A 13121-nucleotide genomic window follows, 5' to 3' on the forward strand; every position below is an offset into this window, starting at 1 on the left:
GGACTAGCAACCGTAAAGGTTGCAAGTTCAAATCCCAGAGCTGACAAGGTACAAATCTGGTGTTATGCCCCTGAACAAGGCAGTTAACACCACTGTTCCTAGGCTGTCATTGAAAATAAGAATTTGTTCTTAACTGACTTGCCTAGGTATATAAAGTTAGAAAAATAATATTGATGGAAGTGTTAAAAAAAAGTGTTGCTAGGCATGTCTACTTACCGTGTTGGCGACCCAGAATGCAACACTTCAAAATGTAGCTAGATGTAGTCTACACATTATTACCAGATTCCATGTAGATCAGTGTTAGTTTTAACAGGACTTGCAACCTTATCTCCCCCTCGCGCAATTGATTTGAATGTGATATCAATATGAGTGATTGGAAAATAATTGCATATTGCTCATTGATTTGGACACCAGGTGTCACAGGAAGGCCAAGACGTTCCTCAGGGACCCCAGCCACCCGAGCCATGGCCTGTTCTTCCCGTTTCTATCACTCAGACGCAGGCAGAATAGGAACACCATGGTAAAAACTGTAAGACTGGCCAATAGCTTCTACCCCCAGACCATCAGGCTTCTACCCCCCACCTCAAAGGACATTTCTACCCTGCCCTCACCCCAATAGACATGTATTATGCTGAATAGTCACGACTAGTCGACTACTCACCCTGCTGCTCCTCCTTTGGACATTTCCCATCCCCTCTAATGGATGTTAACCCTGCCCCCACCCTCAATGGACATTTATCATTGTATTTATATCTATTTGTATTATTTTACTGCCCTGTAATTACATCTGCAACCATGTGCATTATGTGACTATTAAACTCTCTAATCTCTAATGTCTAATCTAATCTCTAGACTGTGTTTTGACGTTGGGCTATGTATCAAAATGGCTTGTCAACAGGAAGCAGCGACAATACATTTTCAATTTATATTTTAGAAACATAAATGTAACTTTCAACATTAATTTCCAATGGTATTGTACGATTGACTTATTTTGATGATAGCCTATTCCAATAACAGAAATGTCCAAAAAATGTTATCCCTGCCGACATGGAGCTCTTAAAATTGTTGCAAAACAGGATTCAACATTGCCATCTAGTGGTATAAACGTGTCTTGTATTGCAATTGCCTAGTAGAGTAGATTGTAACCACACCGTGAGAAAATGGTTAGAAAACTTGCCAATTTACCCACAGACCGTGCACATTGAGTTTGAGTTTATTTTTATTTTTACAGGGACAGTGCACATTAATCAACATTTCAGTAAAAGTGCCGGTTTTAGCCAACCGGCTAATTTTCAACCGCAGTCCCTGGGCAGGTTATTAAAAACAATTACAATATAGACAATAGCAACATAGAACAAGCAAGACATAGCATACAGACAGAGCAACATAGGACAAGCAAGACGTAGCATACAGACAGAGCAGCATAAAACAAAAAGCAGCAAGACAAAATTCATAAAAGCAACAAAGTGTTTCCACACCTCACAAGCTACAGACAACAGACAACATGGAGTGGCAACACACAGCTAGGGACCATGTTCACAAATCTGATTGACCTTTAGCCATGTCTTCAAGCATTTGGTGAAAGTGTGATATGTGGTGCAGTTATGTGTGTCTGATGGCAGTGTATTCCAGACATGGGAAGCTCTCACAGAGAATGCAGATTTACTAAAGGTGCTTTTCCTTAGGGGAACTATACAGTCACCTCTCATGGCAGACCTTGTGGATCTGCTGCCATATGTCTGGGTTTTCTGTTTAACAAAAATATTGAGTGGAGGGGGAGCCAGGCCATTGAGGATCTTGAATACAAGACATGCGTCGGTGTATTGCACAAGATTTTCCCAACTCAAGAGCTCATGCTTTCTAAGGATGTGACAATGATGATGGCTATTGGGCTTCCTATCAAGCACTTTGAGAGCCTGTTTGTAGACAGACTGAATAGGTTTTAATGTTGTACAGCAAGCTTGGGCCCAACTAGTCAAGCGGTATGTTAAGTGGGGGAGTATCATAGATTTGAAGTACAGTTTTGCTACCTCTGTAGTCAAACAATTTCGTATAAATCGGAAATTAGCTAGGTTGAATTTGGTTATTTGAATTACCTTTTTCACATGCTTTTTAAAAGAGAGGTTGGAATCAAGTATGATGCCAAGGTACTTAAAATCGGATACCACCTGGAGCTTCTCCCCATGACACATAGACATCTGGCTCAGTAGCATCTGTTGCCCTCTTTGTGAAGAACATGCAAACTGTTTTTTTCACATTGAGATGCAAACACGAGTCACTGAGCCATTCGGAGTAGACATTAACCCTCGTTGAATTTATGAAAGCATCTGACTTAACTTGTGATTTCAATTTAATTGAGAAACGAGAGAGTAGCCTAAGAAGTCATTATTACTTTAAGTAAATGGCTTACCTTTAGAAGCTTTCAGCAGGTAAGCAAAGATGAGTGCCTGGTCAGCGAAAAGTAGCACGCGCTATGTTACTGTTTCCCGCGACTGGGACTGACAGGTGCACACAAGACAAACTGAAATTAAGCCGATGGTGGAATACAAAAACTTTATTGTTCTCTTAATGTGACAAATTGGATAATCAAAACTACATTGCAAATAGATTTATGCAATTGATTTCTTGGAAAGAAAATTGAAATGTAGGTGTTAAAGTCAAGCAATCTATCCATGTGGAAGTCCTTTCATGTCCATTCAGTTTGGCAATGCTGGTCAGTATATGACCACTGTGGCATAGTCATGGCCTTGTTCAAACTTGACTGAGTACGATGGAGGAGCACCAGCATGGGACAAGGTGGCAGAGCACAAATCATCTTCACCTTCCTGTTATTGTAACAAAGGGATGAGGACAAATGACTATTTGAAAGTAAACATCAAATCATCAAATCCTTTCTATAAACCACAATTCCAACGGTTACTCATTTATAACATGCTTATTTGTTGTGTGCCAGCCCACTGTACTGTTTATGCACAGAACCAAAAAAGCACTATGGTGGCAAAGTGGAGGAAAAGTGTGAGGCAGCTACATAAAAACATAATTATGTCATGGTATTGCCTTTTCTTCTTCTCTTCTTCATAATGACACTGGACGGTGACCTTTGACCACAGCCCTCTGGGCTTCCACCCAGGCAGCTCTGACCCCTTTACTTGGAGGGAGCATTGGTTGTGGCTGGCATTTGATCGACCAAGCTCCTTGAGTTTAGAATCCACATAGAACAAACACTGCTGACCCTCTACAAGGGCAGAGGACTCACTGCTCAGCTCAACCACTTCAGTCAGGGTCACAAACTTCAGGCTTACTGAGATCTGGTGCTTCTTCTGGGTAATCCAAGTGTTTGTCTGTTTCTCCTTGTCCCTTTGAAGGATGAGGAAAGAGAGAGGTAGTTGAGGAAAGAGAGAGGTAGTTGAGGAAAGAGAGAGGTAGTTGAGGAAAGAGAGAGGTAGTTGAGGAATGATAGGTATGACAACATCGTAGTGAAAAAACTACGATTTGTGTCCGTTCTAAAACAAATTCAACATGCAAGATTATTCCCTTCTTCAGAGCGCAACATTTATTTCCCAGCCTTTGATTACCATGCAAATCACACAAGTACATCCCTAATGTCGAATGACAAAACAAGCAAGAGAAGAGGAGAAACGTACCTGCATCTGTTAACTGTAGGTCAAGAGAAGGGGAGAAACGTACCTGCATCTGTTAACTGTAGGTCAAGAGAAGGGGAGAAACGTACCTGCATCTGTTAACTGTAGGTCAAGAGAAGGGGAGAAACGTACCTGCATCTGTTAACTGTAGGTCAAGAGAAGGGGAGAAACGTACCTGCATCTGTTAACTGTAGGTCAAGAGAAGGGGAGAAACGTACCTGCATCTGTTAACTGTAGGTCAAGAGAGACGACAAGAAATGTCGTTCATTGTCATTCCAACCAAAAGTACAACTAGGGATATTGTTTTGAAAGTCAATTATTTAACATTTTATTATACAGTACAATAATGATATTATTAATAATACATAACTCACACATAAGGCACCAGCAGCACATTCATTGGATCACGGTTAAGAGTCCTTTAAACCTGCCACCTGTTATTATGTATAATGCAGAGAGAGATGTGAAACAGGATATATGGAAATGAGAAATGCTTTCTGGGGCGACTATCTTCACCTGCTCTCGAAAATGTTTTTAGAAATATACACAGGAGCTGTTGGCTGTAGATAATGACTCAGGCAATGCCACAGTAGTGAGTGTGAGAGTGACACACTGTATTTTGTGTCTCCCCTCTCTCCTTTTATGGTGAAACAATAGCTCCCACCTATGACCCTTCTGTGATGGTGCATCATTTTCATATACACTATCATACCTATAGCTGTCATAGGTTTGTAATGTGCTCCAATTGCAGGGGTAGATAAGACTGATCTGGGTGGGCATATCTGTCCTAAGATCTGTAACGAACATGTTACGTCTGTCGGGAGCACAGAGGTTATGAGAGTTATGTTCATGCAAGATTTTGTTCTGGGTATTCCAGATTAGGTTGGGCCTAACTGGCAGGAACCGCTTGCAATTGCAAAAAGTATATTTAAAATATTATTGAATTATTGCAATTATCATGTGGGTTTGCAAATGGTCTGAGAGGAACAGATGTTGACAGACTACAGGAAGAGGGTAGCAGAAAATCAGGAAGCAGAGAGAGGAAATATGAGGTAGTGTATCAACAGGTGGAAGTAAAGTCACATACTGTAAGTAAACTGTGATATTAACAAAACATATTTTTTAAAGTAACAGTGGTGTAAAGTACTTAAGTAACAATACTTTAAAGTAATACTTAAGTAGTTTTTGGGGTATCTATACTATATTCATATTTGTGTCTTCTTTTACTTTTAGTTCACTACATTCCTTTAGAAAACATTGTAATTTTTACTTCATACATTTTCCTTGACACCCGAAAGTACTCATTACATTTTGAATGCTTAGCAGGACAGAAAAATTGTAAAATTCACACACTTATCAACTGAACATCCCTTGTCATCCCTACTGCCTCTGATCTGGCGGACTCACTAAACTGACATGATTTGTTTGTAACTGATGGCTGAGTGATGGAGTGTGCCCCTGGCCTTCTATAAAAAAGAAGAATAAAAAGAAAATGGTGCATTCTGGTTTGCTTAAGATAAAGAATTTGAAATGAGTTATACATTCACTTTTGATACTGAAGTATATTTTAAAATCAAATACTTATAGCCTTTTACACAAGTAGAATTTTACTGGGTGATTTTTACTATTACTTGAGTCATTTTCTATGAAGGTGTCTTTACTTTTACTTAAGTATGTTTGTTGAGTACTTTTTCCACCACTGAAAACTAATATACACCAGACATGGTTAAAGAGAGAGATGTAGAGAGAGAGATGTAGAGATGTAACAAGCAAAGTTTGACATGTGTTCTACCCTCTTGTGGGTTTGAGTCTATATTGACTCTTGTCAAGGAGTGAAATAGATTGGTGACTACTGATTGGTGACTGCTGACTAGATTCGGTAACTCAATTAAGGAAAACATTTATTTTATGTTTCAGACAGTGTACTTTTCATTTATTTCATTTAACCTAAAATGCAAATAGTTGAAGATGCTTGTTTTCAGAAAGGAGTAGATATCTTTAGTCTTTGATTTTGTGGCAGGATATGTTTTTGTACTATGAGTAAATTATGATCCAATATGAAAACAAAATATAGGATTGTAACTGTAAACTATGGCAAAACATGTTATCCAGTAAATGTTTCTTCTTCTATGATTCTGCTAAGAGGGCGTACTCTCCAGCTATTTCAAACTTGATCTTGGTGCGCCCAGGTTCAACTTGGTTACCGGTAGATGTCACTGTTGCATATTGACAACTAGCTTGGTCACCGGTATATGTCACTGTAGCGTATTGCAGACTAGTGTCCTCTTCCTGTAAGAGAGAGCTCAAGTCACTTTGAGCTGTGTGCACAGCAGGGTTGTCTTTGGTGCTATTTGCAATATTGCTTGATATTTTGGTAGTAAAGTGCATATTAGGCTACTTCACACTGCACTGGTTCAAACCAACTCACCTCATCCCTAGAAGGCTTTGTGATGACAGAATCTGTTTAATATGAGAGAATGAGGGAAAATAAAACACTGAACAAAAGGAGATAAAGGCAGTGGTGGTTTAGTTAACTCTCATACTCACAGACACATGGTGGGGTTTGGTCTTGCTGTTCAGGTGGGCTTCTGTTGAGACAATGCAGTACAGTCAGAAAGATATAGCCATGCATGAATAAAGAAAAATCATGTAAATCTAAAATGAATACACCAGTCTTACCCAGTATTTACAGGCCTGCCTTGAACCCCTTCAAAAGATACATAGAGATAATTGAGCAATTTTGAACATAACTCAAAGTAGCATTTGGAGCAAAATAAGAATGTGTTATGAGTAGACCTATCTGAAAGCACGCACCACACTTGCGTTGGAGAACACCCAGCACACACCCAGCTAGCAGAACCAGGAAAAGGGAACAAGTACCCAGACTGATGACGACGTGGAACTTTGTACCTGAAGAAACGGTTAGTGAATGAGGCTCCTAATGAAACTGACAGTGAATCATCTGTACAGTATAACCAAACCTTACAATGACTAGTATGTTAGTGCAAATAAGCCTTACTAATAGTGACTATTGAGATACTTAACAGTTTAGAGATGTTAGAAACGTATCAATAGCTGTACATTTAGAAGCAGAGTCACTCACTCAACTTGTATTTTGAAGTTCTTAGGACCACTAACAGCTCATTTAAAACCAAACCAATGATACTTACCTCTTCCTTGGTCTGTGACATTGCTGCTTGTCTTCTCCTGAACAGTTGTGATTAAACTGAACGTTGATGGGGAACTAGTAGCTCCTGGAGGATTTATGACGGAAATAAATAAAACATTGATATGTGTACAATAATAATATATTAGTCTTGCAGTACAACAGTAGACCGACAGAATATTGACACATTTAAAATCACAGAAATTGATGGGCTCTTGTCTTCCTCACCATCTATGGTGATACCGAGGGGTTCACTATGCTGTGATGTCACAGTATCTTCACCCTCTACCACCAGCTCCACAGCACAGGTGATGAAGATCTCTCCAGCACTGCTCTTCTTCCTCAGCAGTTCCTCTTCTGCCACTCTCCCCAAACAGACATTGTCTTTGTAGGGTAGTTTTTTAAAGTGTGAGTCACCAATGTTCAGATAAAAGTAGCATGAGGTGCCAGCCTTGGCCTCACATCGAAGATTGAGGTATTTCCCAATCTTAAACACATGAACACTGGGCTTTCCAATTGGATCTGTTTGTAAATTGTGAAAGTAATTTATGAAGTCAATTAACAAGTGGGATGTGTACTATGGTAAACATGTGCTTTGGAGTACTGTAAAACTGCCACTTACCACCCACATTAAGTCTTTGAGCATCACTAGGTTTTGAGGTTTTGATCGTTTCACCTTCTCTGTTCTGTAGAATTACACAGCTGAGATCTACTTCAGTCTTGTTCCACCTTTTGAACTCATTCCAGAACAACTTGAACTGGCAAGCACCCTGCTTGTAATCCAGTTTCCTTATAGGGTTGGGGTCGTGATCTTTGTAGAATTTGCACTCTGTGCCATTTGGTGACTCACAGCGTATTGTAACAGGTGTAGCTACATTGATGTACCCAGGGGAAAATACAATAGTGGGAGTGGGAACCAAATCTGTTAAGAGAAATAGAGAGAATCTATGAAATTATGAGTGATAAGAATCTTGATTCAGAATGTATTTGTATGTGGAGTATCACCTCCTTGTCTCTCTATTTACAACTAAATATATTTCATAATAAAGATATGGCACTTTAAGCATTGTGCTACTCTACATTAGTTGTGAAAAGTAGTGTACAAATCTGTCATCAAAAAAAGACTTTTATGCCTAAAATAAATAACTGGCTGTTGAGCTGGACAATTAATGAAGTGACATTTGTTAATATGTACCTGCACAACTTTCTTTAACCGCAACACCGGTAGCATCTACGAACAAGATAAAAACAACTTAGTGAGACATTTTACAAGCCTTACTATAAGGCATAATAAAGGCTCATACATACTTAGAACAAGTTATAAAGCATACATTAAGTAACATACTACCAAAACTTTAAATCCATGTACAGAGATATTGATCCAAAGACCAAAATAATTGAATACTCACAAATGAGAAGAATAAAAGAAAAATACATATTTTCCACTTTCTTCCGTCAGTGAAGTGAACTCCACACATAGATTGTCATGTGAGAAAACTGATGTGTGTTTGGTAGGACACAGAAAAACCTACAGAGGAGGATATGGAGACTCACGAGTGATGTTGTGACAGATCACTAGTGACACTGAAGAAAATAACCTTATTTTCATTGACCACTAATGGGCTGTCCATGTGGTCCACCCTACATTAAACTTACTGAAAATATAGGTAACTACAGCACAGCTATTTCAAATATGAGAACTCTTGTGATTAATTGATCAAATAAACTTGTTGACTTTTCAAAGAGTTACTTTATACTATACACACACAAATAAACACAACCAAAACTAGATACGCAGTAGCTTAACAGCAACATCACCCTAACATCTGCTAGGCAGGACACTAGAGATACGGGCCATAAACTTATATTTCTCCCTTAAGGTGACCTGATTTGACCTCAACCCCCTTCCATCAGTTATCCACGGCTCTCTCCCTTCATCAATACCTGCCACATGTATTTCACTTCGCTGCACTCAACACATTCCAAGCTTAATTGCACACACTATATACCTTCCTCCTATAACCATTAGCTTCTGGTGTAGACCCTCTAAACCTCAGCACTCCATCAGTGACATGAATAGGTATATTTTCATATTCTCAGAATCCAACACAACACACTCGTTGACATGATCAACTGAGTTCAGTTACTGATGTATTGTGTTTATTTGAATTTGGATCATTTGATGGATAGTTTCTTGTTTGAGATTAATTCACCCCACGACTTTTGTAGCTTTGTAATGGAGGTGACTAATGCTTCTCCAAATGAGGAAATGGCAGATACCTTGATCCATGTCTGTTTAGTTTACATAATACATATTTCCAGTCAGAGTAACCAGTCTGTGCCAACTAAGTCATGGCTTGGATTGCATCCATAGATCACATTACTTTTATGGATTTTTTGCAAACTTCGTTTTTTAGATGCAAATCTAAGCATTGAAGAAATGCAAAACAGGAATATATTTGAGTTGTTTTTTATTTCATCACCAATAAATTGTTTCACGTTTTTTGGTAAATCACAGGAGGAAAGGTAATGGATTGTTTCTCAAATAATTAAGATTTCTGTGATAGTACTGGAAAACATTGACATCAACTCCTTGTAGGACGCACCAGTTTCTTTTAAAAGGTTGGATTTTTTTTTTACGTGAATCTTGCAATATATTCAGAAATTATACAATTGGCGTGTTATTTATTTAAATTGTACTATGATAGATCTTGTTCTCATCCATCTGGGTTTGAGGGCTAGGAACAGAGTGTTAGAGGACCAGTTGCAGCACAAAGGCTTATTGTAGCACATCTCAGCTTAGATCATGACCACAAATCCATTAATGTGTCTTTCCACACCTCTTCATGTTCTCTGACAAGTCATTTCTGTTGATGGATATAGACATGAGCTTCATACAGTATGAAGATGTGAATAGCAAGCCGTATGCTGGGTTGTTTGCAGGGGGATGTTGGTGCTTCTCCTCATCTCTAGAAATAGAAGTGTACCTGTATGATCAGTACCCTCACTGTGGTCACATCTACGTGACAAACAGACTCGACACACTCTGCTAAATGTCAGGTACAACAGTGAACATCATGAGTCATCGGACCGTTGAAGAACGTTGAAGACCTTTGAAACTCAACTGCTGTGTAATCTGAACACAATGCTGTCTCCTCTCAGAGTGGCTCCTCAACTTCTAACGAAAATAAACATTTCCAACAAGATTTACAATATACTGTACAAGCTTTATTTCCACTGGAAAACACAACATCCATGAGCAGAACAAAATGAAATGCTAATAAAATGACTGTATTTTAGACATATAAACTCATTACACATGAAACACTTTGAATAATATAAAATACATTAACAAGCAGTGGGGAGTAAAGAGCATTGTTCTACACACACATATTGCAGCTTAGATGGGTTTTGGTCAAGACACGACAATTCACCAGTACATGCAAACAGATAATATAGAAACATGCATGAGTAAATATTTATGAATAAATAGACCACTTCTACCTCCGTTTGACATTGCCTTGCGGATCAACTTCAGAGAAAAAAGTATGATGAAAACAAATCACATGGGCAAGTTGTATAGCTCATAAAAGACATAACAAAAGCCTTCGGAACAACAAACAGATGTAGGATCTTAATTTGAGCCAGTTTGCTACAGCAGGAAAATAATCCTGCAGGAACAGGACATGTGAATTATTATGTGGATGATAATTAATGGATATTTTTGTTGGGGTTGTTACATTTCTTTTAGGGCAAGTCAAGTCTGAAATGTCAAAGTGGAAATTACAAACTTTAGAAGTATTTTTAAAGCTCAAATGCACTGCAAGTTTGAGTTTTCTGCTGTGAAAAGTCTCATTTCCTGCAGGAGAAATCTCAGAAACAAAAGAGTAATCAAATGAAGTTCCTAGATCCGTTACAATTTGTGTATGAGTATGAGAAGGCATGCACCACGTCTATACCAGAGAAGACACAGAACAAATTCCATCGGCAGAATGATAGCATAGACAACAGCACGAAGACTGGTATACTGGTAGAAGGAGATCTCTGAGATGGATTCTGGAAGGGAAAGGGACATCACTATCAAAAACAGTATCTGAATAGGCACTTGCTGATGCATTTCAACAAACTGAGTTCACAATAATCATGTTTATTTAATACACCTTCTCCTTGGGCAGTTATGCTACTGACTGACCTATCCTCTACTGAATGGACCTGGTTGCTCCAGGAGGATTTACAACCAAAATAAATAAAACAATGATATACACAGTATGTACAGTAATTATATACAGTATTAGTCTTACAATACAGTAATAGACCGACAGAGGATTGTCATGATAATATTTTCGCAGTTCATCTAAAACCAAACCAATGTTACTCACCTTTTCCTTGGTCTGTGGCATTGCTGCTTGTCTTCTCCTGAACAGTTGTGATTAAACTGAACGTTGATGGGGAACTAGTAGCTCCTGGAGGATTTATGACGGAAATAAATAAAACATTGATATGTGTACAATAATAATATATTAGTCTTGCAGTACAACAGTAGACCGACAGAATATTGACACATTTGAAATCACAGAAATTGATGGGCTCTTGTCTTCCTCACCATCTATGGTGATACCGAGGGGTTCACTATGCTGTGATGTCACAGTATCTTCACCCTCTACCACCAGCTCCACAGCACAGGTGATGAAGATCTCTCCAGCACTGCTCCTCTTCCACAGCAGTTCCTCTTCTGCCACTCTCCCCAAACAGACATTGTCTTTGTAGGGTAGTTTTTTAAAGTGTGAGTCACCAATGTTCAGATAAAAGTAGCATGAGGTGCCAGCCTTGGCCTCACATCGAAGATTGAGGTATTTCCCAATCTTAAACACATGAACACTGGGCTTTCCAATTGGATCTGTTTGTAAATTGTGAAAGTAATTTATGAAGTCAATTAACAAGTGGGATGTGTACTATGGTAAACATGTGCTTTGGAGTACTGTAAAACTGCCACTTACCACCCACATTAAGTCTTTGAGCATCACTAGGTTTTGAGGTTTTGATCGTTTCACCTTCTCTGTTCTGTAGAATTACACAGCTGAGATCTACTTCAGTCTTGTTCCACCTTTTGAACTCATTCCAGAACAACTTGAACTGGCAAGCACCCTGCTTGTAATCCAGTTTCCTTATAGGGTTGGGGTCGTGATCTTTGTAGAATTTGCACTCTGTGCCTTTTGGTGACTCACAGCGTATTGTAACAGGTGTAGCTACATTGATGTACCCAGGGGAAAATACAATAGTGGGAGTGGGAACCAAATCTGTTAAGAGAAATAGAGAGAATCTATGAAATTATGAGTGATAAGAATCTTGATTCAGAATGTATTTGTATGTGGAGTATCACCTCCTTGTCTCTCTATTTACAACTAAATATATTTCTAATAAAGATATGGCACTTTAAGCATTGTGCTACTCTACATTAGTTGTGAAAAGTAGTGTACAAATCTGTCATCAAAAAAAGACTTTTATGCCTAAAATAAATAACTGGCTGTTGAGCTGGACAATTAATGAAGTGACATTTGTTAATATGTACCTGCACAACTTTCTTTAACCGCAACACCGGCAGCATCTACGAACAAGATAAAAACAACTTAGTGAGACATTTTACAAGCCTTACTATAAGGCATAATAAAGGCTCATACATACTTAGAACAAGTTATAAAGCATACATTAAGTAACATACTACCAAAACTTAAAATCCATGTACAGAGATATTGATCCAAAGACCAAAATAATTGAATACTCACAAATGAGAAGAATAAAAGAAAAATACATATTTTCCACTTTCTTCCGTCAGTGAAGTGAACTCCACACATAGATTGTCATGTGAGAAAACTGATGTGTGTTTGGTAGGACACAGAAAAACCTACAGAGGAGGATATGGAGACTCACGAGTGATGTTGTGACAGATCACTAGTGACGCTGAAGAAAATAACCTTATTTTCATTGACCACTAAGGGGCTGTCCATGTGGTCCACCGTACATTAAACTTACTGAAAATATAGGTAACTACAGCACAGCTATTTCAAATATGAGAACTCTTGTGATTAATTGATCAAATAAACTTGTTGACTTTTCAAAGAGTTACTTTATACTATACACACACAAATAAACACAACCAAAACTAGATACGCAGTAGCTTAACAGCAACATCACCCTAACATCTGCTAGGCAGGACACTAGAGATACGGACCATAAACTTATATTTCTCCCTTAAGGTGACCTGACTTGACCTCAACCCCCTTCCATCAGTTATCCACGGCTCTCTCCCTTCATCA

At 38.6% G+C, this 13121-nt stretch overlaps 2 protein-coding genes across 7 annotated transcripts; both read right to left on the minus strand.

Moving 5' to 3' along the window:
• Positions 1-2539: 2539 nt before the first annotated feature.
• Positions 2540-8447, minus strand: LOC109868737 (uncharacterized). Of its 5 annotated transcripts, XM_031803327.1 has the most exons (13): positions 8217-8439; positions 8003-8038; positions 7430-7729; positions 7036-7329; positions 6812-6895; positions 6456-6551; positions 6321-6348; positions 6189-6229; positions 6070-6101; positions 4016-5930; positions 3860-3872; positions 3303-3357; positions 2540-2825 (listed from the first exon to the last, which is right to left on the minus strand). In XM_031803327.1, the coding sequence occupies exons 1-10, from the start codon at positions 8242-8244 to the stop codon at positions 5769-5771; spliced, it is 1101 nt and encodes a 366-aa protein (XP_031659187.1). In that variant the 5' UTR covers positions 8245-8439; the 3' UTR covers positions 2540-2825; positions 3303-3357; positions 3860-3872; positions 4016-5768. The 5 variants fall into 5 exon arrangements, with proteins under 5 accessions (XP_031659187.1, XP_031659185.1, XP_031659186.1 ...); XM_031803325.1 differs by having other exon boundaries at positions 2540-3357; XM_031803326.1 differs by having other exon boundaries at positions 3303-3872.
• An 862-nt stretch (positions 8448-9309) lies between these two features.
• LOC116356522 (uncharacterized) lies at positions 9310-12765 on the minus strand. 2 transcript variants are annotated; one of them, XM_031802231.1, is made up of 6 exons: positions 12591-12765; positions 12377-12412; positions 11805-12104; positions 11411-11566; positions 11187-11270; positions 9310-10863 (listed from the first exon to the last, which is right to left on the minus strand). In XM_031802231.1, the coding sequence occupies exons 1-6, from the start codon at positions 12616-12618 to the stop codon at positions 10721-10723; spliced, it is 747 nt and encodes a 248-aa protein (XP_031658091.1). In that variant the 5' UTR covers positions 12619-12765; the 3' UTR covers positions 9310-10720. The 2 variants fall into 2 exon arrangements, with proteins under 2 accessions (XP_031658091.1, XP_031658090.1); XM_031802230.1 differs by having other exon boundaries at positions 9314-10863; positions 11411-11704; positions 12591-12763.
• Positions 12766-13121: the final 356 nt, after the last annotated feature.

The sequence above is a fragment of the Oncorhynchus kisutch genome, linkage group LG23 (assembly GCF_002021735.2).
Source record: "Oncorhynchus kisutch isolate 150728-3 linkage group LG23, Okis_V2, whole genome shotgun sequence".
NCBI classification, from domain to species: domain Eukaryota; kingdom Metazoa; phylum Chordata; class Actinopteri; order Salmoniformes; family Salmonidae; genus Oncorhynchus; species Oncorhynchus kisutch.

What these genes read in the sequence shown, in the direction of transcription:
- LOC109868737 (XM_031803327.1), bottom strand. Translation starts at nt 8,244, where the DNA reads ATGTATTTTTCTTTTATTCTTCTCATTT. An exon ending in TTCTTTTATTCTTCTCATTT is followed by an intron (nt 8,039 to 8,216) that starts GTGAGTATTCAA and finishes TCTTGTTCGTAG; the next exon opens with ATGCTACCGGTGTTGCGGTT. An exon ending in CCTCGGTATCACCATAGATG is followed by an intron (nt 6,896 to 7,035) that starts GTGAGGAAGACA and finishes TAAATCCTCCAG; the next exon opens with GAGCTACTAGTTCCCCATCA.
- LOC116356522 (XM_031802230.1), bottom strand. Translation starts at nt 12,618, where the DNA reads ATGTATTTTTCTTTTATTCTTCTCATTT. An exon ending in GGTTAAAGAAAGTTGTGCAG is followed by an intron (nt 12,105 to 12,376) that starts GTACATATTAAC and finishes TTCTCTTAACAG; the next exon opens with ATTTGGTTCCCACTCCCACT. An exon ending in TGCCACAGACCAAGGAAAAG is followed by an intron (nt 10,864 to 11,186) that starts GTGAGTAACATT and finishes TTTCCCTTCCAG; the next exon opens with AATCCATCTCAGAGATCTCC.